Source organism: Carassius gibelio, chromosome B5 (genome assembly GCF_023724105.1).
Source record: "Carassius gibelio isolate Cgi1373 ecotype wild population from Czech Republic chromosome B5, carGib1.2-hapl.c, whole genome shotgun sequence".
Classification (NCBI taxonomy): domain Eukaryota; kingdom Metazoa; phylum Chordata; class Actinopteri; order Cypriniformes; family Cyprinidae; genus Carassius; species Carassius gibelio.
This window is the reverse complement of record NC_068400.1, coordinates 12,798,406-12,824,290: the sequence shown is the minus strand read 5'-3', so window position 1 is coordinate 12,824,290 and position 25,885 is coordinate 12,798,406. Positions and strand designations below refer to the sequence as shown.

The 25,885-nt window shown below is 44.5% G+C and overlaps 1 protein-coding gene across 2 annotated transcripts in view; it reads right to left on the bottom strand.

Moving 5' to 3' along the window:
* The window catches only part of bmpr1ba (bone morphogenetic protein receptor, type IBa), an 80,188-nt gene that overhangs the window by 10,324 nt on the left and 43,979 nt on the right, over positions 1-25,885 (bottom strand). The window contains exons 6-7 of one of the 2 annotated variants that reach the window (XM_052556466.1): positions 25,624-25,784; positions 65-215 (exon numbers count right to left, since the gene is read on the bottom strand). In XM_052556466.1, the coding sequence (XP_052412426.1) occupies positions 65-198 (134 nt within the window). In that variant the 5' untranslated portion in view covers positions 199-215; positions 25,624-25,784. The remainder of the gene's footprint in view (positions 1-64; positions 216-25,623; positions 25,785-25,885) is intronic. The other variant, XM_052556465.1, reaches the window with a different exon arrangement.

Genomic DNA, 25,885 nt, shown 5'->3' with positions numbered 1-25,885 from the left:
TAATACTGGCTACAGACTGAGTGTGTGCAAGAGAACTCCAGTGTGGAGGGATGTGTCCTGATACCTGCATGTGTTATTAGTGGAGTCCTCCGGACAGTGATGGTAACAGTAGCACCACAGCAAGCGCTGATGTAGAGCCGGCGCATCACTTCCTGTCTCCCGATGTTCTTCGACCTTCCCAGAATTCCTCAGCAGCATAGTGTCCAGAACGTTAGCTGGAGAGGAGGAGAAATAGGAAATGGGTCAGTTATCATCCAGTCAGAAACTCAGCTAACTTTTATCCAACTCAAAAATGTGCTTTATTTCATTCCTTCGTTTTTACAGAGCGAAAATAACAGCGAGAGACCGAACTGAATAATTACTTCAGATATCCAGACTCTCAGGATCATAACACACAGCTTTGAAGTATGAAATGTATGGCACCTGGGGAAATAATGGCTGCAAATATCACATCATTCTCACTCTTTCATCTTCAAATATTTGCAGAGAAAAAATGCCCCGAGACATTTGTATAAATTAAACAAAAAGATGGAAATGAAGTTTGGACGGTCTGTCACTGTTTTGGAGCGATATGAAGAGATTTGTTTGTTTGAAGAAGGGATGCTGAACTTGTGAGCAGACGAGTCAAGGATAGACTACATTGATGTGTTTGTGTAAAACATTCTTTAAATGAAAAATGTTTAATCGAACAATCAAGATTATAGCGTGAACTGCAAAAATACAAATGATTATTATTACACCACAGTCAGTATTCAATAACAATATTCATCAAAACAATGAAAAAAAAAACAATCACACAGCCCTAATTTGAGAAAGCTTCTTATGGTTCTCAAGGTTTCCGAATACTAAGGAACCGTAGAATTAATTAGGCAAGCTTAATAATACCTATGAATTATTAGTGTTGTTTATTTTGGCAGCCTGAATGAATATTAAATATTCATTTAAACCTAAAAATAAACATAAATTAAAACAGAACAACAAATCTATCCTTGCATGAAAACTTGAATATAGAAAAGTTTTGTTATAAACCTTAATAACCTTGTTGAGAGCACAATTGTGCTTTTGTGTCCACAAGCTGTAATTAGTGCATGCTAAGCCACTCAGGGTGAAAAGTAAGTAAGAGAGTTACGATACAGGGCTGTAAAGTTGATGTGTGTGTGTTTTCCTCTCCCACAAGAGCTTGTGCATATGAACGAACACACACACACACACAAACACACACACACAGTTTTCGACGGTCACAAAGGTGTTTATAGAAGCTGACCAAACACCCTTCAGTCAAAATAACTCCACATCTGTGAGCTGTTAAAGAAAGAGAGGGGGAGCTGAGAAATGCTGTATATAATTTTGACATCAAGGCATAAAATAAAGATGCTTATTTCACGGCTCTCTGGAACATTTTTCTGATTAGGGTCCTTACCAGGTCAAGAAAATATGATCATATTACCCCAATTTTACAGTCTCTGCACTGGCTACCTATTAAGTTCTGTATCAGTTACAAATTATTATTATTTACCTACAAGGCCAATAATGGTTTAGCTCCTGTGTAACTAACTGAAAACTGACATCTGTCACGGTTTTACGCTGCCTGAAGGAATACGGAGTCGAGGATAAACGGAATAAGGTTTTTAATATATCCAACACAGGGGATATCCAACATGGAGCACAGAGGTAGACACACGTAAGTAGCAAATGGTCACAAGTGAGGACAAGTGAGCACAAGTGAGAAGACCCGACCAAACAGAACTGAAGGGACACGGCTTATGAACAACAGATAATTGGGGAAACACAGGTGGATGGAATCATTAAATTAACAGGGACATGGAACACATGAGGAAGATAATGGACACACCTGGGAACTAATCAGACACGGAAAGACAGAAACTGGGTCACGGGCAAAAACACATTAAATGAGTCCAGGTGTGTGACAGTACTCCCCCCTCCCGGTAGGTGCGTCCTTGCACCGTAGAAACAACAGGGGGAGGCGTAGGTGGGAACTTGGGAGGAGGTTCCGGTGGAGGACGGACTTCCAGGAGGGGGCCAGCAGACAGGGACCACAGAAGGAGGAGCCAGGGAGGAGACGGAGGAAGGAGCCAGGGAGGAGACAGGAGCAGGAGGAGCCAGATGGTCCACCAGAGACCAGCCAGGACGGAGATCCAAGGTGGAGTCGACGGCGGGAGGAGCCATGGTGAAGGAAGGGTCGACGACACCAGGGGGCCGACAGGCGGAGACTGCACCGATGGGTGAGGAGCCCAAGATGGAGCAGCACAGCCGCAGAGCCAGGGGGACGTCGAGGTTCCGGAGGGCCTAGGTGGAGCAGAAGGCTCAGGCGACCAAGGCGGAGGCAGGGTCCTGGCAGACCGCTGTGGAGCCGGAGCGACCGAGGATGGAGGTGGAACCGGAGGGAAGGAGGAGCCTGACAGAGCCGGAGGGATGGAGTGACGAGGTGGAACCAGAGGAGTGGAGTCCCGAGGCGGCGGATGGTCGACGACTGACCAAGGTGGAGCCGGAGGGACGAGGGAGCCCGGTGGAGCAGGTGGGATGACAGGCCACGGTGGAGACGAGGGAGCTAAGAGCCAAGGCGGAGCCGCTGGGTCGAAGGACCGAGGAGGAGTCCAGGGCTCGGAGGCTGGAGGCGGAGACAGGGCCTTAACACGCCAAGGCGGAGCTGGAGACTGGCAGTCCAGCGGCGAACCACCGCGCCCCGATGGCGCGGACTGAGGGTGAGCTGCGGGACTGACTGGCACCAGCAGGGATGGCGAGGAACTGGCTGGTCTAGGAGGAGGAGAGAGGAGAAGGATGGGAGGAAGGACAGGAGGATCAGGACTGGATGGAACCAGCGAAGGAGTAGAGGGACCAGCAGGTTTGGGAGGAGGCGGGAGAGGGAGGCTGGGAGGGAATACAGGAGACACAGAAGATTCAGGGCTGGGTGGAACCAGTGGTGAAACAGAAAAATCATGGCTGGGCAGAACCAGCGGAGACACAGAAAATTCAGAGCTGGGTGGAACCAGCGGAGACACAGAAGATTCAGAGCTGGGCGGAACCAGCGGAGACACAGAAGATTCAGAGCTGGGCGGAGCCAGCGGAGACACAGAAGATTCAGAGCTGGGCGGAACCAGCGGAGAAACAGAAAACTCAGGGCTGGGCGGAACCAGCGGAGAAACAGAAGATTCAGAGCTGGGCGTAACCAGCGGAGAAACAGAAAACTCAGGGCTGGGCGTAACCAGCGGAGAAACAGAAAACTCAGGGCTGGGCGTAACCAGCGGAGAAACAGAAAACTCAGGGCTGGGCGTAACCAGCGGAGAAACAGAAAACTCAGGGCTGGGCGTAACCAGCGGAGAAACAGAAAACTCAGGGCTGGGCGTAACCAGCGGAGAAACAGAAAACTCAGGGCTGGGCGGAACCAGCGGAAATGGAGCAGAGGAAATGACTGGAGGAGGTAGGAGTGGGAGACTGAGAGGGTATACAGGGGAATCAGGGCTGGACGGAACCAGCGGGGAAACAGGAATATTAGGGATTACCTCCGTAGACCAGTCCATCAGATCCAGAACTTGCTCCATATGACTTTCAGAGACTGTATATAGCTCACCCTCAGTCGCAGGAGTGTGGGCAGGGCTTTCCTCCACGCCCTCGATCTCCACGAGGACTCCCACGATGCACAGTGTTGCCGGCTCACACACCTGGTCAGTCGCGCTCTCGAGATCCGGCTCCCTGTCAGTGGATGGCTCGGACTCTGCGGCTGCGGTGGGCTCTGGCTCCGTGCGGCGTGATGGTGGCTGGCTGGTCTCTGGGTCGGGAGTGGGGCTGGCGAGGTCCTCTATGGGGCAGATGGTGAGAGATGACCCATTTCTCGCCAGAGTCCACTCCACAAATGCGGCGAAATCCTCTCGAGGACCATCTTCGGACGACAACGCTCTGCATTTGGAGTTCAGGCTGGTGTTGTAGAAGGTGCAGAGCGCGCCGTCCGGGTAGCTGGTGGCATTAGCTAATAGGAAAAACTGTCTGGTATGGTCCTCGAGAGAACGTCCTTCCTGCTTCAGCAGGAGGATGAGGAATTCGGGACGATAGAGGGGATCCATAGACACTAAGAAAAGAAAAGTCTGTGAAAAAACAAAAGCAAAACGGAGGGAAGAACACGCAGTTTTCTATTTTCTCTTTCGGGTCGGGTCTTCTGTCACGGTTTTACGCTGCCTGAAGGAATACGGAGTCGAGGATAAACGGAATAAGGTTTTTAATATATCCAACACAGGGGATATCCAACATGGAGCACAGAGGTAGACACACGTAAGTAGCAAATGGTCACAAGTGAGGACAAGTGAGCACAAGTGAGAAGACCCGACCAAACAGAACTGAAGGGACACGGCTTATGAACAACAGATAATTGGGGAAACACAGGTGGATGGAATCATTAAATTAACAGGGACATGGAACACATGAGGAAGATAATGGACACACCTGGGAACTAATCAGACACGGAAAGACAGAAACTGGGTCACGGGCAAAAACACATTAAATGAGTCCAGGTGTGTGACAACATCCTCTGTGGTAACTAAATTACACAAGCTTAACTCTGTATCCAGCCCTTAGAAAGACTTGAGATGACCGAACACTGGAGAAGAGATGATGCAGACCCCTCAGAGGACCTCAGATGATGCCAACCCTGAAACAACAAACTACCAAATTTTACACGCTACAAGTTTGATTACAACATATATCATTGCTGTTAATAGTGTTCATCATCTGGTTGATTACATCATTGACTGACAAGCTACTACTAAATATATTGTAGAAAATGAATTTCCTGTAAAGCTGCTTTGCAACGATTTGTATAATGAAAAGCGCTATACAAACAAACTAGAATTGATCAGAACTGAATTAGTCAATTGTGGCTTTCAGTGGTCAAATATTCTCATATATAAGATTAAATTAGACTCAATTTATTTCATTATTTTTGCCAATACGTACATTAACTAATAACTAATAACTATTAATAATAAATAGCATTATATACAAAATAAACAAATCAATGTATATCTTTCATAACATAGCTGAGAAACAAAATGCAAAGTTTGGTTCACGTATTTTTAGTGGAAACTCATTTAAAACATTAAGACAAGCAATGCTACAGTAAATCCTAAGCATACTAGTGAGCATGCAAAAAAAAAGAAGGAAAAAAATCATATTAATGTCTTTTATAAGAAATATTTTACACTTTTTAACATTATGATGACATAAGTGTTTCATAGGACATTAATAAAAACAAATTATATATATTAATATATTAATTATATACATTTTTATATGTAGACACACACACACACACGCACACACACACACACACACACACACACACACACACACACACACACACACACATATATATATATATATATATATATTCACTTATATGTTAATAAATTCTGTTTTAAAATTATATTGTTATATTACTTATGTAATATTAAATGATCTATGTAAAAATCTTAATAAATAATATTAATTATTATTAATTATTATAATTTTTCAATTACCTTATTATTTATCTTTATTTAAAGGGATAGTTCACTAAAAAAACAAGTAATAATATAATATAATATAATATAATATAATATAATATAATATAATATAATATAATATAATATAATATAATATAATAAAACATGTTACACAAAACTGAAAAACGAATTTGCATAAGACACGATGGGGTCCTGTTCACCCTGTCTGGATTTATTTTTGTGATAATGACCACCTGACAGTACATTATGTTATATTTAGTACTTTAAAGTCAACTTGAGCAGGCTCTCTCGCTCAGCAAACTATTCTTGTCTTTCACTCTCTGTTACAAACTCTATCACTAGTCTAAACTCACTAATGCACTGCTTACATTACAGAGCCGAACACAGCACTGCTTTAGTCTGGATAAAGAATGGAGGCTGGTCTGTGTGTGTCTGAAAGTGTCCTTGCACGTCTAACACACATAATTAAGAGATGACTTTAATCCTACAAAGTACAGACACACTTACACAGACCTGTGAGTGTATACAGTAAGACTTATTCATGTACTGCATGTCAGGGGCCTCACACTTTCCCACACACACTGTGAGCGTGATGCACTGCTCGCTATCTCATCCCATTCCTGCCTCATCCATTCATTTCACATATGCACACTTTATGAAACACACACACATAAACGCAGACAGATTTTGACCCTCGCTTGCATAGTTAAGAAAGCCTTGTGAAAACAGTTGTAAACACAGTCACCGCTGCGAGACGTAACGTATAAACAGAACAGCTCATTTACTGTACAACCATTAACCCAAGAGTGTTCAGCTTACAGTGACGCAAAACTTACACAGTCAACATCGTTCTGCAGAACCAGCTTTTAGTTTGTTTAGTCTTTGCTGGAACATTTATTGATTTCACACATTGTTTTACACAACTACTTGTATTAAAAACCTTTATATTAATTAAGTAATACTTTACAATGTGGTCTTATTTGTTGACATTAGTTAATGCATTAGATAAAATAAAATAAAATAAAATATTTGTAATTACCCATTACTCATAATATAGCAGTGATCAAGGGATGTAAACAACTTTTGACTTTAAAAATATACTATAAAATGTTGAAATTATCATTAATAAAGATTATTAGCTATTATTGTTACTATAGAATTTAACGGTGCCCCACACACGCAAGAAAAAATAAATACATTGTGGTCACGATTTACTAATTTGTTCCCTCGACTGAACTGCTGTGAAAAGAGAACTGAAAATGAACACTGAGCCGAGCCAGATAACAAACAAAAGATTGACTCGTTCTCGAGTCAAGAACAGTTTCTGTCAGACGTGTCCGATTCGAGAACTGAGGAGCTGATGATACTGCGCATGTGTGATTCATTCTGAAGCAGACCGACACACAGAGCGTCTGAACCGAACTGATTCTTTTGGTGATTGATTCTGAACTGATTCTGTGCTAATGTTATGAGCGCGGGTAAACCGAGGCTTGAATCAAGGGCAATCATCACCAATGACATCATTACGTAGAGCGCAAAAGAACTGGTGAACCGTTTTTATCAACCTATCACTACTGGTGATCCGAAAACAGATGCAACCGGTTCTTCACTCGTGAACGAGTCAGTCAATTGTTCGTTATCTGGCTCGGCTCTGTGTTCATCTTCAGTACTCTCTTCACAGCAGTTCAGTCAGTGTACTGTTTGAGTGCATGAATTACTCCGGGATATTGGTTTGTTTTAACTCAGAGGGAGTGTCAGCCACATTAAAAAAGTGAACAGCTTTAGTCATTTGTGGATTCATTCGTATTGGAGACACAAACCGTTTTAAATGATTCAGTTCGATTTGGTGAACTGGTTCAAGAAGATCCGGTTACATCGAATGATTCGTTCGTGAACCGGATATCACTATACTGCAGTGAACTCTCTCACAACAGACCCAGAAGAGAAGACAACGCTGAGTAAAGTCGTAGTTTTTGCTATTTTTGGACCAAAATGTATTTTCGATGCTTCAACTAATTTTAACGGACCCTCTGATGTCACATGGACTACTTTGATGATGTTTTTCTTACCTTTCTGGACATGGACAGTATATCGTACACACAGTTTCAATGGAGGGAGCTCTCGGACTAAATCTAAAATATCTTAAACTTTGTTCTGAAGATAAAATGAGGTCTTACGGATTTTGAACGACATGAGGGTGAGTCATTTATGACATAATTTTTGGGTGAACTAACCCTTTAACTAAAATTAACTAATGAAACCTTACCGTAAAGTGTTACCAATAAACATGTTTTATTACAAAACTGCACCAATTCCAGCGGCACTGGAGGTATGCCATCCTTTGTTTCTCGACCGTGTCATTCTCCATCTGTCTGTCAGAGCACTAATGCAGCTCACTGTGTAGTGAGTCATCTACATACATAATGTACTGTAAACATTGACTCGCACAACTATTTGACTACTTTTCTGGATGACCAGTTAATTAGTAAAAATGATTAGTTGTGCAAGCTCTACTGAAAACAAATCTGTACTGTACATAAAGCAATTACACTCAAACAAATATTAGAACATTTATTCTATTACAAACTCACAACAGACAAGCAGTTATGGTTAAAGAAAGATATGAAATATATCATGTATATGTTTCAGCTAAATGTCTGTGTCTTGCTTGGGATTTTCTCATTAAGAATGGGTAACAAATTTCTAGCTGGATACTGTAAATCAGATATAGGACCTGTGTCTCATCTGGTTGCCCGTTGATGCCTACATTAACCAAAGTTGCACAACAATATTGCTCAAAATTGCACACAGACACTTAGTTTACTTAGCTATCTAAATGGGGACATTCCATAGGAGTAATGGTTTTTATACTTTACAAACTGTATGTGCTATTGCCCTACACTAACCCTACACCTAAACCACCCCTTTACAAAAAAAAAACTTTCTGCATATTTACAAAAAAAAAAAAAAAAACGTTGTTTGCTTTATTTTTATACAAGTTTTACAAATGTTTCTGGAGATTTTGTCAGGTTTAGCTCACTTATGGTTAAGTAGGCAAACACACACACACACACACACACACACACACACACACACACACACTCTCTCTCTCGCTCTCTCTCTCTCTCTTTCCACCTCAACCAGAAAGAGCTACAACCTTTAACCCCCAAATCCAACCACATCAGTGTCCCAATCAAATCTTACACACCTGTCAATCAAAACCCAGAGCCATCAATCAAACCTGCAGGGGCCTGGAGATAATGAGCGTAAAAGAATGAAAGGAAAAAAGATCAATATAACAGATGCAAGAAAGTGAAACTGCTTTGAGAAGAAGAAAAGATAAGACCGGATAATAGATAGAACAGATAAAAGAGAGCTACAACTGTGTCTTTATCTGCTGGGCTTTGTCAAGCAAGACCAGCCATCTGAATGGGCCTGAACTCAATCAAAATCTCTTTTTCACACTCTGTCAGTCTGATGGTTGAATAAAACCCCTGAGGACAGAGGCTTTGACACACAGAGACACTTTTCATTCCTTTACACAGCCAAATAATCACTACGAATCTGTCAGAGAAGCCTGACTGCTCGGTGAAGCTGCTTCCTGCTCCTCATTTACAGTTTTATCTGCATGTGTGAAGATTTAAAGGAATCTAATGTCTATATAGACAATAATGTCAGGTTGTAAAATCAAATGAGAAATGTGCCTACAGTGATGCATTACAATGGGAGAATGTAAAGTTGTGTTTTTTTCTATAGCACTTGAATTCTTTAGTAAAAAGTTACAATTAAAATTAAGTATAAAATTAAAATGAAGTTTGCTAATTATAAATTCGCACTACTCTTTAAGCTTAACTTTTAAAATAATACAAAAATAAAGTAAAACTAAATACAACTAAATAAATAATTTATAATAAAATAAAATTATAAAAAGTTATCTGGGCTGAATTTGAGTAAATTGTCTAAAAACTCCTTTTGAGCTTAGATTACTTTTCTAAGCAGATGAACTGTTGGTTATGAAAGGTGAGAAACTCCTATTTTGGTTGCAGCACCAGCATTGACTTTTTTATAAAAAAATAAAATATACAATATAATTATATAATTAAAATAATATAAAACAGTTTTTTGAGCTGTAATGTTGTATTGTAAAGTCCTTTTGAGCTTAGAAAGTAAAGTAAAAAAATAAAATAAAATACAAATGTTCAACTTATGACATTATTATGTTTAAATATATATATATAATAGTTATTTGAACTGTAAAACTGTCTAAAATGTCCTTTTGGGCAGTGATTACTTTTGATCTCTCTTCCATCACTTCCACATCCTTTCTGGATATCCTTGAGCAGATACCAAACAAAAACATCAGTGTTGAAGATAAAAAGCAAACACTTTAGTTTATATGTATATTATTTTGCACATTGCATTTAGACAGTTTTCCTGGTATTACCAGTAATCCAGACTGTGTCTGTGATAGTTGACAGCATGCCACCAAATGCAGGCGAAAAACAACCTGCAATATTGCTGCAATTGAAATAACTGCAGTAATATACATCTGCAGTCATAACAGGCAGACCGTGTCTCTTGTCGGTGATGCTTAAAATGCGTTTCAGAACTGGGTGTTTCCATGGCTCCTCCTCAAGTTCTGCAACTGTCTGTAATGTAAATAAAGAAAATTCCACTCATATCTGGAATTAAACAGCGTCTGGAATTCAAAGTGATTTGGACTTTCTATAAAAACAGACTGTTCCATGTTAATTAGCTGGTGTGATAACCCTGATTTCATTTTCTTGGAAGCATCTAAACATTTTGAGATGATATAAGGTTGCTGCAGGGTGATAAGAGAGAGTCTTTATCTGACGCTCACAAAAACAGGCTGCTAACAGCACTTCATATAATCACCCACTGACACCATATTAAGACAGCAAACACACGGTGAACGCTGCTGTTAACACACCATGAGCGTGAGGGATGACTGCACAGACGGCTTATGTGCAAACCGTGGCCTTGTGTTTATGTTTATGCCGAGATGTAATTTTACAAGGTCATCTTGAAACTCAATCACGTGACCCTGAACATTCCAGCGACCCTTCACACGGATACACACAAACCACAGCCGCCACACTATATGAAATATAAAATAAACACGCCACTTTCAAATAAACAGCAGAAGGAAAACCCAGGCTTCAATTTCAAGACTCTTTCAATGACATGAGGGAAATAAGAACGACTCTCTGGCCAAGAGCGAAAACTGAGAATGCATCTTTCACTAACAGCAAATCAGTTAGTGGAATATGTTCAAAAACAGTGAAACAGAATTAGGCAAAGCACTTGAGGCTGTGCTATATTGTAAACAGAATAGGTGCATTAATATGGAGCTTTGTATTGTGATGACAATCAGTTAAAAGTCCTAGCATGGGGCACAGGAATGGGCATTTTTACTGCTAAATTTAAAATAAGCATTAACTTTGTGGGCTAGCCGTCACATGTTTAGGATCTGAAACAGATAAATATTAAGGGCCAGATTTACAAAACAGGGCAAATTAATGCGAGAGCACAATTCCAAAACAGCACCAATGGGCGTGGAAATTTTTTCGGGTGATTTACTGACAACATGCAAATTAAAGAACACAAACACAACACCTCATTTTCATAATGACTATTGCATTCTGCCAAGCACAACACAAATTAGCAAAAGGGTATGTTCGAGCGCAAACGTTAGTAAATCCCATTGCGTGATTCATTTTAGTACTATTTAGTACTATCCTCCCATAAATTTTAAATCTGAAAGGGAGACCCCTACAAATTAGGGATGCACCGAAATTTCGGCCACCGAAAATTTTCGGCCGAAAATGGCCTTTTCGGTTTTCGGCCGATAGACTTTTATCACCGAAACAACACGGCCGAAATGTTGTGATGACGCAAACAGAAACCGCGACCTGCACATGCACCTGCAAAGCGCAGACCACGAGCTCCACGCGACATTCACTTAACACCAGTGAGAACATTCTCTCTCTTCATTTTCTTTATTCGCAGCACTAAAATGTCTCCTAATAAAGAGTTTAAGACGGACCACGAAGTAAAAACAAAGAAAAGTACAGTCTTATAGAGTCTGTTAGCACACGTCTCACTGAGATCTTTTCGGATCCTCTGCACTTCATCGCGAATGTGCTTGATCCGCGTTAAGACCATTACTTGGATGCGGAAATAAGGCAGCACGCACGAGAAATGATCCAGGCCGCGCTGTATGCGGAGAACCCGCGTGGAGACGGAGAAGCGCCAAGCGCAGGAGACTGAGATCAGAGCGCAGAAAAAAAGACTCGTCTCTGCACCAGATGAGTGGCATGCACCATCGTTGTCTGATATGTTCAGTGGAATTCTGCAAGAAAGTGCCTCAAATAATAATAATACGTTGGCTATTTTGTTCTTAGGCTACTACACACACACACACAAACATATATACATACATAATATCAGATTGTAGCCATATTTATGCTAGATTTTCTGCTAGATTTCTGCTTTAATTTGATAAAAATGTTTATTTATGCCCTGGCCCTATTTAAATACACTCTCTCAAATATTTCTCAAATGTCAGGCAGATGACAAGCTCAACTGCTCAACAGCTAGATGGTTATCTGTCTGAAGTCCCCATCCCCAGAAGTGATAACAGTCTTGCCAACTGGAGAAGTAATGCACTTTCTAGTCCTACATAGAAAAATTTCAAATGCACTTCACCTAAATGCACTTTGTTTTTATGAGAGAACTGTTCATTTTAAAACCTTTCTGCAGGCCAGTAGGCCTGTACATTATTATTAAATATACACATGAGTGGGATAAATTTTTTGTTTGAATTTTATTTTATACTGTGCATTGTTGCAATGTGCTTAATAAATATTTGCATAATTTGTAATTAATTTTTTTTTTATGTTTTTTTTTAAATAAGTTATGTAATTGTAATTATCTTTGAAACTTTAATATTAATTTATGCAATTGCAATGTCTTAATTTTAGTAAAGTTAGTACACTGTCATAGCAATAAATGCAATGGTACTAATAATTGGCATAATTTATTTCGGTGTTTCGGTTTCGGTTTTCGGCCTTGGTTTTCTCTTTTTTGGTTTTCGGTTTCGGCCAAGAATTTTCATTTCGGTGCATCCCTACTACAAATGCATATCAATAAGGTCAAGTGCACACCTTTTCAGTGCTAATTCTTCACTGCACATCTTTAGTAAAACCTGACAGTAGTATTTTAACACCAAACGGCAGTTTGCGCTGGCACAAGCTGTTAGTAAATTTGGACCTATGTCTGCTTTTTAGAACAAAGAAAAGGAGGATGGTGAGCATGTGGCAACATTTTGCATATTCACCCATGAGTGCATCAAAAGATTCAATACAATTTGAAACAAACAAAAATTGTCTATGCAAACTATTCCCCGTATTGTTAAGGTGTATTCACATTTACCACTGTTCTGCCAATTTGTGCGACCAAAATCCAGTCATTTTAATAGGAATCCATGTGATTGGGAAATTTCGAAAAGGTGAAAGAAACAGCTGGTTCAAGTTGGTCATGCGGATCGAACACAATGACCTTAAGAAAGCTGCTTAGTTTTCTGTGTGAGCTGTGCTTCCCTGCATTGCTAGACTACTGACAATGTTCAATGTTCAATGGATCTTTTTGCCCGTGAAATTTCGCTAATGTGACCACACCTTTAGGCAAAACTCAACTTTTTAACCATTAATGTGTTACAATAATGGGCACAATATTGATACTGTATTGATGTGAATGTTTAACAACTTTTAAGCAGACGTTAGCCAATTTTCATGGCACCTAGCTCATTTGAACGTAGAAAAACAAATATAAAATAGTACAGACAGAAAGAAAAAATGCATTCTTTCCTTTCGCCAATTTAAAGATCTCTATAAATCAAAACAGCTATGTTGTCTGGGGCTATATGCTCCTGGTAGGGTCTTCCAAGGCAAACAGGTCATTGGTGACGGGCCAGACTAAGAACAGTTCACAAACCCCTTATGTCAAAATTTATATCAAGGGCCGTGGCGTCGCCCGGCATGGCGCAGCCGGGGCCCCACCCTGGAGCCAGGCCCGGGGTTGGGGCTCGTATGCGAGCGCCTGGTGGCCGGGCCTTCCCCCATGGGGTCTGGCCAGGCTCAGCCCGAAGGAGTGACGTGGGGCCGCCCTCCTGTGGGCTCACCACCTGCAGGAGGGAGCGTAAGGGGCCGGTGCATAGTGGATCGGGTGACGAGACCCTCGACGACCCGATCTCTGGACACGGAATCTGGCTTTAGGGACGTGGAATGTCACCTCACTTGTTCCTGCCTCAAGTGGAGGAGTTCAGGTATCTTGGGGTCTTGTTCACGAGTGAGGGAAGGATGGAACGTGAGATTGACAGACGGATCGGTGCAGCTTCTGCAGTAATGCGGTCGCTGTACCGGTCTGTTGTGGTGAAGAAGGAGCTGAGCTGTAAGGCAAAGCTCTCGATTTACCGGTCAATCTACGTTCCTACTCTCACCTATGGTCATGAGCTGTGGGTCATGACCGAAAGGACAAGATCCCGGATACAGGCGGCCGAAATGAGCTTTCTCGGTCGGGTGGCTGGGCGCTCCCTTAGAGATAGGGTGAGAAGCTCAGTCACTCGGGAGGAGCTCAGAGTAGAGCCGTTGCTCCTCCACATCGAGAGGAGCCAGCTGAGGTGGCTCGGGCATCTATTTCGGATGCCTCCTGGACGCCTTCCCAGGGAGGTGTTCCAGGCACGTCTCACCGGGAGCAGGCCCCGGGGAAGACCTAGGACACGCTGGAGGGACTATGTCTCCCGGCTGGCCTGGGAATGCCTCGGGGTCCCCCCGGAAGAGCTGGAAGAAGTGGCTAGGGAGAGGGAAGTCTGGGCGTCTCTGTTTAGACTGTTGCCCCCTGCGACCTGGCCCCGGATAAGCGGAAGATGATGGATGGATGGATGGATGGAATAAATCAAAACTGAAGCTCTATGGATTTTCAGACAATGTTGGTCAGCTTTCAGGTCGTTTTCATGTTTTTAGTTTATCAAACTAAAAATATTGGAAACTAATCTTGCACACAAGGACGTATCAACATTTAAGTTCCCTATCTGTCGGTCACTACGAGTTATGTCGACCGACAAATGGGGTCTCACTTGGGAGGCCAATCATCTCTGATTTTAAGAGAAAACGCCAATGAAATTGGCAAGTGGATTAACACACCTGAGCCACTCCCCGTGCCAGCGGGTATAAATAGGGCGACAGGTGCATCCACTCATTAGATTTTTGCTTCGGAGCCGAGTGGTTGTATGAAAGCCGTTATACTCCACAAAGCCATTCATCTGCTGTGTCGGGAAGCTGTTCTGGTTGGCGGTACGGCGCAAACAGCGGTGTCCCTTTCAGCGATTCCCCTGGGCGCTTCAACTAAGAGAGCAGATTTCCTAAAAGAGCAAATCGCGGACGATTCGCGTCTTTTTCAAGACGCCGTTTCGTCCGCGTCCTTCTGGATGCGGTCGTTTCCTGTTCTCTGACAACGGCCACGTTCGCTCTCTTCCGTGTCTGGGCATTCAGCACGCTGAAGGCGCGTTCGTGGATGGTTCATGCACGCACTGCGTGTGTGACCATGGCAACGCTGTGATCGCGTCTCCCCTTTCTTAAAGGGAAGGGAGCAGACCCCTCTGTCACTACCCGTTCTGGTTTCTCTGTCTCGAGCAGAGGACCGCCGGTTAGTGCTCTGGGAGATTTGAAGGTGACCGTGAGAGCTTCTCCGCCGGGCCACGCCCCACGGACCTCTTACCCCTTCCGCAGTGTTTGTCCTGTGCAGCTGCTGGGTGATTTTGCTGGGCTGTCTAATGGCAGTCCCAGCGGGTCATTCAGTTTGCCGCCGGAGATCAGATGTCGATTGCAGCATCGGGGGATGGGTTATCGACCTCTGTGGATGAAGATTCGGTGGGGCTGCCCCCCTAGGGTGTTGTCGCCACTGCCGAATTGGACCCAGAGTCGACAGCCGTGCTTGCCCGGGCAGCTGTGAGCATCAGGATGGAGGTGAATGCACCGCCAGCCCTGTGTGCTCATGGCTGTTTGATTGGTTCTCGGTGTGGAGCGCGACTCACAACCGCGTTTTACTCTGGTTCCTTTCTTCCCGGATGTGCATGGGGAAGTGATGTAGTCGTGGATGGCCCCTTTTACGGCCGGAAGCAGCTCATTTCGTTCCTCCGTCCTCACTACCCTCGATGGCGAGGCAGCTAGGGGTGTGTTGACATTCCCCAGCAGGAGAGTGCGATTGCGGTGCACTTGTGTCCGCAAAACGCCGCCACTGGGAGGGATAGTCCGCGCCCCTCACCCAAGGCCTGTAAGCTGTCGGCCGCGCTCGCTACCAAGGCTTACAGTGCTGCGGGCCAAGCTGTCTCTGCTTTGCATGCCATGGCTATCCTGCAAACCCAACAAGCCAAGGCTTTAACAAATGCACGAGGGTAGGTCCAACCCGAGGTTGATGCAGGAGCTGCGCATGGCGACTGACCTCCCCCTTCGGGGTGACGGAAGTCACAACGCAGTCCCTCGGGTAAGCGATGTCCACTCTGGTGGTCCAGTAGTGCCGTTTCAGGTTCAGCCTGGTCTGTATGAGAGACATTGACAAAGTGCATTTTCTCGATGCTCCCATGTCCCAGGCTGTCCTGTGTGGCGACGCTGTCAGGGGCTGTGCCCAGTAGTTCCTGACAGAACAACAGCAGACTGAGGCCATACAGCACATCTTGCCACGACGTGATCCTCTGGTTGCCATCATTCCGTCGCAGGCAGTGCCTCAGCCTGCTCGTCGCCGAGGGCGCCCCCCTGCGTCCTCCACACCAGCTCCGCCCCGTGCTGAGAGTTCTTCGAGGCCGGCGCGTCGAGCCCCGCGCAGGAGAGCGGCGCCCCCCGTGTCACTCCCGGCTGCAAAGTCCTCGAGGAAGTCGACTAAGCGGCCCTGACACGGGCAACTCGGAGATGCGGAGAACTGCTCTTCAGGAGATGGCGGAGAGAGCGCCACTCCCTCCCCCGGAGGAGGGCCGGGTGGAGAATCTTCTGGTTCTGTTCCGCCGCTGGTCGAACGGCCAGTGGCACCCACATTTTCATTGGAAGAGCAATTTCTCCTTCCTCCGAGTTGCAAGGCTTGTGGGCTGACAATGAGCGACGCACAGCTTCCTCATTCTCACCCACGACGCCCCCTTCGCCAGCGGCCAAGAGGTCGCGGTTCGGAGACGCAATGCCTCTCCACGCGTCTCTGGCCAGTTCCTCCGGGAACACGGGGAGTGTGGTTGCGATGACCCAGGACGCAGTGCCTTCTGGGCCTTCCGGCACGACTCCCCATCGCTGCACCACTGCGGGTATGTCGACTGTCCCTTTGGTGCCACTTGTACGGTATCTGGGAGCGTGGCTTGCACTGCCCAACCCGTCGCGCTGGCTCATCCGGACGGTTCGACTCGGCTATGCGATTCAGTTCGCCCGGCGACCCCCCCAAGTTCAATGGCATGCTCGAGACTTCGGTGGCAGTCCAGGACGCCCCTGTCTTGCGCGAGGAGATTGCTGTCCTCCTGGCGAAGGATGCAATCGAGCCGGTCCCTCCAGCCGAGATGAGGACGGGGCTTTACTGCCCTTACTTCATCGTGCCCAAGAAAAGCGGTGGCCTTCGACCTATCCTGGTTCTGCGAGTCTTGAATCGGGCCCTACACAAGCTCCCGTTCAGGATGTTGACGCAGAAACGCGTTATCAAATGCGTCCAGCCCCAGGACTGGTTTGCAGCGATCGACCTGAAAGACGCGTACTTTCATGTCTCTATCCTCCCTCGTCACAGACCGTTCCTGCGCTTTGCTTCCGAGGGTCAGGCATGGCAGTACAAGGTCCTCCCCTTCGGGCTCTCCCTGTCCCCCCGTGTCTTCATGAAGGTCGCGGAGGGCGCCCTTGCCCCACTTTGGGAAGTGGGCATCAGGATCCTCAACTATCTCGACGACTGGCTCATTATGGCCCGGTCCCGAGAAGAGTTGTGCGATCACAGGGACTTCGTGCTTCGGCACCTCAGTCAGTTGGGGCTTCAGGTCAACCGGGAGAAGAGCAAGCTCTCCCCTGTGCAGAGAATCTCTTATCTCGGTATGGAGTTAGACTCGGTGAGTATGATGGCACGTCTCACCAGCGAGCGTGCCCACTCAGTGCTGAACTGCCTGAGTTCCTTCAGAGGCAGGACAGTGGTACCGCTGAAACACTTTCAGAGGCTCCTGGGGCATATGGCATCCGCAGCCGCAGTCACGCCGCTCGGGTTGCTTCATATGAGACCACTTCAGCACTAGTTACACTCCCGAGTCCCGAGATGGGCATGGCGCCGCGGTACACATCGTGTCACCATCACACTGATGTGTCGCCGCCTATTCAGTCCTTGGTCGGACCTTGCTTTTCTACGGGCCGGCGTGCCCTTAGAACAAGTGTCCCGGCACGTTGTTGTCACAACAGATGCCTCCAACTCGGGCTGGGGCGCGACATGCAACGGGCAGGCAGCTTCAGGGTCCTGGACAGGACCTCGACTGCTGTGGCACATCAACTGCCTGGAGTTGCTGGCAGTGCATCTAGCTTTGCGACGGTTTCGTCCGCTAGTGCTGGACAAGCACGTGTTGGTCCGCTCGGACAACACTGCGGCTGTTTCGTACATCAACCGACAGGGCGGTTTATGATCACGTCGCATGTCTCAACTCGCCCGTCATCTCCTCCTCTGGAGTCAGACGTGGCTCAAGTCGCTGCGTGCTGTCCACATCCCGGGGGAGCTCAATCGTGCAGCCAGCGTGCTCTCACGACAGCTCACTTTCCCCGGGGAATGGCGACTCCATCCCCAGACGGTCCAGCTGATCTGGAGTCGATTCAGGGAAGCCCAGGTAGACCTGTTTGCTTCCCACGAGTCCTCCCACTGCCAGCTGTACTATTCCCTGTCCCAGGCCCCCCTGGGCACAGATGCACTGGCACACAGCTGGCCTCTGGCTTTACGCAAGTATGCGTTCCCCCAGTGAGCCTGCTCGCACAGACACTGTGCAAGGTCAGGGAGGACGAGGAACAGGTCCTGTTGGTTGCGCCTTACTGGCCCACCCGGACCTGGTTTTCGGAACTCATGCTCCTCGTGACAGCCCCTCCCTGGCGCATCCCCCTGAGGAGAGACCTTCTCTCTCAGGGGCCTGGCACCATTTGGCACCCGCGCCCAGATCTCTGGAACCTCCATGTGTGGCTTCTAGACGGGACGCGGCAGACCTAAGTGATCTGCCCCCAGCGGTGGTAGACACTATCACTCAGGCTAGAGCCCCTTCTACGAGGCAGGCCTATGCTCTGAAGTGGAGTCTGTTCACGAATTGGTGTTCTTCTCACCGGGAAGACCCCCGGAGATGCCCGGTCAGAGTCGTGCTTTCTTTCCTGCAAGGTAGGCTGGAGCGTGGGCTGTGGTGAAGTTCCTGTTGAGCTGAAGTTCCTGTCTCTCAAGACAGCGCTCCTGATCGCGCTCACTTCCATCAAGAGGGTCGGGGACCTCCAAGCATTTTCGGTAAGTGAAGAGTGCCTTGTGTTCGGGCCGGCCTGCTCTCACGTTGTCCTGAGACCCCGGCCTGGATACGTGCCCAAGGTTCCCACCACTCCCTTCCGAGACCAGGTGGTGAACCTGCAAGCGCTGCCCCTGGAGGAGGCAGATCCAGCCTTGTCGTTGCTGTGTCCCGTAAGAGCGCTTCGCATATACGTGGACCGCACCCAGAGCTTCAGAAGCTCTGAGCAGCTCCTGGTCTGCTTTGGAGGTCAGCAGAAGGGGAAGGCTGTCTCTAAGCAGAGGTTGGCCCACTGGATAGTGGACGCCATCGCCTTGGCTTACCATTCCCAAGGCGAGCCGTGCCCCCTGGGGGTGAGGGCCCACTCCACACGGAGTGTGGCCTCCTCCTATGCGTTGGCGCATGGCGCCTCTCTGGCAGACATTTGTCGAGCTGCGGGCTGGGCGACACCTAACACCTTTGCGAGGTTTTACAACCTCCGTGTAGAGCCAGTTTCCTCCCGTGTGTTGGGTAACAGGTAATTGGCGGGAAGGGCTGGCTGGGTGTCTCGCTTGCTGCGCCATTCCCCCTAACACGGGGATGTGAGCGCCTTCTTCTCCCAGTAGAGTTCCCCGGTTGGCGTACCCTGGTCGAGCATCCTCCAGCACCCTCGGCGTCAGACTTGGCGGAGCAGTCTGTCGCCAGGCCCAGTACTGGCGTTAGCATGCCCGGAGCCGGTCAGCCCCTGTACTGGGCTAGGTGTCCATATGGCTGGGTTCCCTACGGGTAATCCCATATGTGTATTCTTCCACGGTAAGGTTTCCCTCTTGGCAAACCCGTGTCTTCCCTTGACAGATCGCTCTGTCAGTCTCTTCTGGCAGCCGTTCCATCCCTACTCCAAGGTAGGACCTGCCTCAGAGACCCTTTCCATATGTAGTACTGCCCCCTGGGTCAGTCCATATCGGTATATCCACATGTCACCTCCCTACGGGTAGGATGTGGTCTCCGTAGCGACCTTTCCTAAAGGCTCGCTTCCCCATTGTCTTGCCAGCTGAAAGAACAAATAGGGAAGATTTGAAGCAATCTTTCACTGAAGGTTGAAATCCCTTCCATTTACTTTATGTGGGCGGAACAGCAGCATGGCCTTCTCCAGCAGCGATGTACTCACCCTTTGGCCCCTTCGGTACCAAGGTCAGTGAATTTGCGCTGGGGCTTTGGGAAGGTTACGACCTTAAGCGTAGCTTTTGTAGCACGCCAAGGCTTGTCAACAATTGCAGCGCCTCAGGGTTGTGACGAGGTTCAGGTTATGGCGTTTTCCATAGGACCCCATTTGTCGGTCGACATAACTCGTAGTGACCGACAGATAGGGAACGTCTCGGTTACGTACGTAACCCTCGTTCCCTGATGGAGGGAACGGAGACGTTATGTCCCCATGCCACAACCTTGAACCATTCGCTGTTGCCGGGACACGTTCTCGGCTCCTCAGCGTAAAACCTAATGAGTGGATGCACCTGTCGCCCTATTTATACCCGCTGGCACGGGGAGTGGCTCAGGTGTGTTAATCCACTTGCCAATTTCATTGGCGTTTTCTCTTAAAATCAGAGATGATTGGCCTCCCAATTGAGACCCCATTTGTCGGTCGACATAACGTCTCCGTTCCCTCCATCAGGGAACGAGGGTTACGTACGTAACCGAGACGTTTTGTCCAAACAAAAGATGAGAATATCCCTCCCACTTATACAGTACTACCAATGACAAGTCATGGCTATGATGTAAACCAAAGTTTTTATCTATTTGGAAAAAATAACTGGCTATTAGGGCTGCCCCCAAATAGTCGACTAAACGTTAGTCGATATGAAGAGGGCTTGGTCGAATACATTTTCATTAGGTGGTTAGTCACAAAAAAAAAATCATGTGAAAAAATTACGCAATCAGGGGCTACGCAGACATCAAAGCAACGAGAGATCAACGAGATCTCGTGCCTGGCGGTATACCAAAGCGCATTTGATGAGGAGGAGCATGCAAGAGAAGGATAAACTAAAAATGTACTTGGCAGATAAAACAAAGGTCGATTTGGGACCATTGGCATGGGGGCAAAAAAAACTAACATCGATATCCAAAGCTCGCTAAGTGCCTCCACTGTATCCCTTCCACATCCACTCCATCAGATCGCATCTTTTCACAGGCCGGCTTCATTGTGAACAAGTCGAGAAGCTCCCTTCTTCCCAACAATGTAGACAAGCTGGTGTTCCTCTCACATAATATGAAAAAAATTTAATCGAATTGAAAGCTTAGGTAAGAATGCTTAATTTCCTTTTTGTAGTGTTTCTGTTTGCTATCTGTTAGGCTATATATATATATATATATATATATATATATATATATATATATATATATATATATATATATATATATGTATAAAACGGGTATTTTTATAACGGTTAGGCTATACAAATAAATAAATACATATTATTTTTATTTATTCGTTTTCATATAATGCAGAAGTTGTTTTTTATTCTGTAAGAAAAATTAGTCTGATGTTTGCAATTTGCCGTTTCAGGTCAAGAATTGTCGTCTTAATGGCAGTTTGCGGCTTTGCTCTGATATTTTTGATTATTAGTGTTCTTTAAATTATTTGTTCCACATTTTGTCTTAAATACTGTATAGTTGTTCTAAACAATTGAATCAAATACTTAGGCTGTTGATTTGTTTGCCGCCGTCTTTTTGTATTCAAATTTTTGGCGTTGTGCGATGTGCCATGTGCATTTATTAAATTGTTCGTTTTTGTTAATTTTCCTTTTGAACAATATACAAATTATATTAATTTTCCACTGTAATTTTATACCAAACAGCGTTTTTGCTACAGTATTTATTTGTTTTGTTTTTGCCTTGTTTTGTACTAGGCCTAAGTTACTAATACGTCTATTTAATTTATTTTAAAGAACGAATTTTTGTTTATTTTATTCAAAAATGTTTTTTTTTACATGTTACTGTTACAGTTTGTATTTTTGATAATAAACTATTAAAGTGCACAGGCAGTCTGATTGCTGTTTTTCATGTAATAATTAGCCTATAAAATTCCGGCCACTGATTTTTGTGTGCGTAAGCACTGTATCTACTTTAAATGCTTTACTATTCTGTTTAAAGGGCTTCATTTTCATTTTGAACGCGCTAACATCAGGCTTAGCATATTCTGTCATATGGACTATACCTTTCCTTGTATATACGCAAGTTTTTATATTAATATCATAAATGAACGATTATTCGACTAATTGCTAAAATGCAAGTGTGTTAGTCGACTAGGAATATCTTTAGTCGGGGGCAGCCCTACTGGCTATGCTTTTGAGTGTGTCCTGTCCAAAATTTCTATTTTAACTGTGAATATTTCAACAAAAAATGAAATAATTTCAGTGTACTCCCACACTTCTCACTCTCTGCTGTGAAATCTGTTCATGATTACTGCATAAAATCCTTTCAGCAAAACTGAAATAAAAGAAGGCCAATAAACCCTCAGCTGTCTGTCCAGGTGGGGTGCTGGAACGCTCAGCCTACGGATCAGGGAGAAGTGAAAGGTGGGAACAGGTGCGTCCATGGACGCGGTCAAGACTAAAGATAGAGAGATGAAAGAGAGGGCCGATTATAAAGAACAGAAGATCAAGGTATTAAGATGGACTGACACACATCACTTCCAAATAGCAGATCCAGCTGCTTCCTTCCCATGATGCACTTGGGTTAGAGTGAACCACTGAAATACATAGACAGAATAGAGATTCCCGAACTGGGGTTTGTGAGTTAATGAAAAACTAATATATATATATATATATATATATATATATATATATATATATATATAATATAAAAAAATTAAAAATATTTAACAAACAAAAAAGAACAAATATCTTATTTAGGTCTAATTCATTTATATGGTCCTTTTAAAATGCACGTTTCAAAGTAGCTGTACAGAAAATTCTGATGTTAATGTTTATATTGTCTTAGTATCTTTTTCAATGATTCAAGCAAGTAAGGAGTCATGTAACCATTATCCATTAGAGAACCATGAACATGCAAATCTGCTGTTAAATTACTGATATATTACATTAAAATATTAGGAGGTAATTCTAGTATATATTTTACTGTAAAGGTTTTCAGCTGACAAAAATGTTTGGGAATTTCTGAAATACTATAAGGCTAAAGAATGGACCAATAACTGGTTATGATGAACCTAAATAATATATATATATATTTTTTTTTACGTTTTACATAACATTTTTTATAAATATATACTTATGTTTATTAACAGACAAGATGACCCTAAGTAAGAATTGTAAGTCATTTTTGTTTTCTTTTTATTTATTTACTTTATAGATTATATATATTTATTGTTTTTATATTTTACCAAATGTGTACTTTTAAAATATAGTGTCTAATAAAGTTGAAAATGACTGTCCAAACCAAAACACAACTGTTATCTTGTCACCTGTTACTAGGGCTGGGCGATATGGCCTAAAAATAAAATCTCAGATTTTATTTTTTTTAATTCGATTTCCGATTTTTTTCCAATTTCCCCCCTACTTAAGGAAAGCAATAAGTACAAACAGCAGACAACTTAAAGCAAATTTTGCTTTAATTTAATAAAAAAAGGGCTGCTCCGATCACGATCGTCCAGTCGTTAATGCACAACTAAGAAGATGCGCAAATAAACACTGAAAATGAAGTGGATTTGCGCATCTTCTCAGTTAACAATGGCTCCGTGTAGTAACAGCTGCTCGATGTGAAATCACGCACCTGAGGGAATTCACCGCTGATTAGAGAACCGCTTTACTGACGAGATGCGCATTAACGATCGGCGATCGTTATTGGAGCAGCTCTAATCAAAAGCAAGACAAATCTAACCCCCATTTTCATATACGGCTGGATGTCTCTGTTTCAGGTGAAAGAATAGATTTGTGGTGCTGCTGCCTTTGACTGCGATAGGCTTTAGACAAATGTTGCAGCGTGGGGTCTCTTGCTCCACGTCTGTGGCAGCAAACCCATATCAGTTCCAAACAAGAGATGATTTTATTCCTTTCTTTGTGAACAAACTTCCAACTCTCACCGGTAGCCATGTTGTCGCTTGCTGTTTCGTGTGTGCTATAATGTTGTTGTTGTTACCTGCCATACTGCCATGTGAAACTAATGCTACGAAACTCCAGGGAGCCAAAAATGCGCCATTACACAAAACTCGATTTACTTAGTTTTTAAATCGCCTGTAACAAAAAAATTTGAATTAATTAATTCAATCGATTTTTCGCCCAGGTCTACCTAGGGTGACCATATGCGCGTTCATACGGGACACGTCCCAGCCAGGATTTTAATATTGCCTAAAATATCCAGGTTTTGGCTATTTGTACTGCGCAGGTTGATCGTTATGATACATTCATGAGAGCAGAGCAGATGGCTCCTTATGCTTTTGAATCGATTTTACGTGTATGTTCGTTTGTTTGACTTGAAGGATTGTAGCGCACTTTGGGTTTTTTTTTTGGATTTGTGCGCAGCTTCGCTTCAAGTCAATCGAACGAACAAACACGTGCGCATATCTGCATAGCTTTGATCGTTCCCTCTAGATCTCACCTTCTCACACCCAGCCCCACGATTGGTCGACTATGTACAATACCTGCATGTTATTGGTCAAGCTGCTCTGGATGTTTAAGGCATTATTAAAATTCTGGCTGGGACGTGTCCCGTATGAACGGTGCATATGGTCACCCTAGGTCTACCTGTTACTTTTCTCACCACTGGTCAGCATAGATCAATTACAGTCGTTTTTGATTGCCAGATAAGACTTTGCTGGAGCTGATATTTAAAATGAACAGATTCAAATGATTAAACATTTAAGAGTACAAAAATGAACAATAAGACAAGAAACGCCCAGAGATTTGAATGTGAACACGAGTGTTGCTACTCATCATTAACCTCCATTAATAATACACTACAGCACGGGCTCCAGGCTCCAAACTGACTACACACAGAGTGCTGTTTCTGAGTGTTACTGTTTGCAGTACCGCTGGTCTCTATCATTAAAAAGCCATTAATAAATCAAGAAAGTTCAGGCTCCAGACTGACTCTCTCTCTCACACCCACACCTGTGCAGAATTCAAAATCCATAAAGTGAGTTATCAAACAGGGATCGGAGGATCATTCAAGCCTTGTTCTGTGCTCATGACATGAATTCATTTAAGTGACTGAAAACACTCAAACCTCTCTGAACACCACACTGTTAATCAAAGAAAGATGGGAAAACCATCACAGAAGTCGTCACTGTCTTCATTGTTTCATTCACAATTCATTTCACAAATTCACAATTCATTCCGGCCCATGTAAGAATAATATCCAATAAATGTTGTCCACTTCACATCCCATAAAGCTTGTCTGCAGTAACTATAGGGGGTGGAGCTTAGCAAAGAGTCAATTACAAAGCATGAAATCAGTGATATAAACACACAACATTAAGTATTCGCATCTACGCTTGCGTACTTTGGATAAAACAATGGCAGGATGAGTCAATCCACTGTGGCCCAAAAATATGTGACTAACAAAATTACATACTTGTATGGTCTCTTTTATTCCTCTCTTCAACACCTCTGTCTTTCCCACACTCCAAAAATCCAGCTTGGAGCTACATCTGCCAGCTGTCTGTCACAATTTTCTGGACTCCAGCCATCGAGACGAGTGCAGCTGGATGGCCGTGATATAGTCTCCCGGAGCAACTTAAAGCAGAACATTATCGTTTAAGAGACAATACGCTATAAAACTAAATCTAAATCACTCCATTTATCCAACAGGTGGCCACTGACAGTAAAAAACGAAC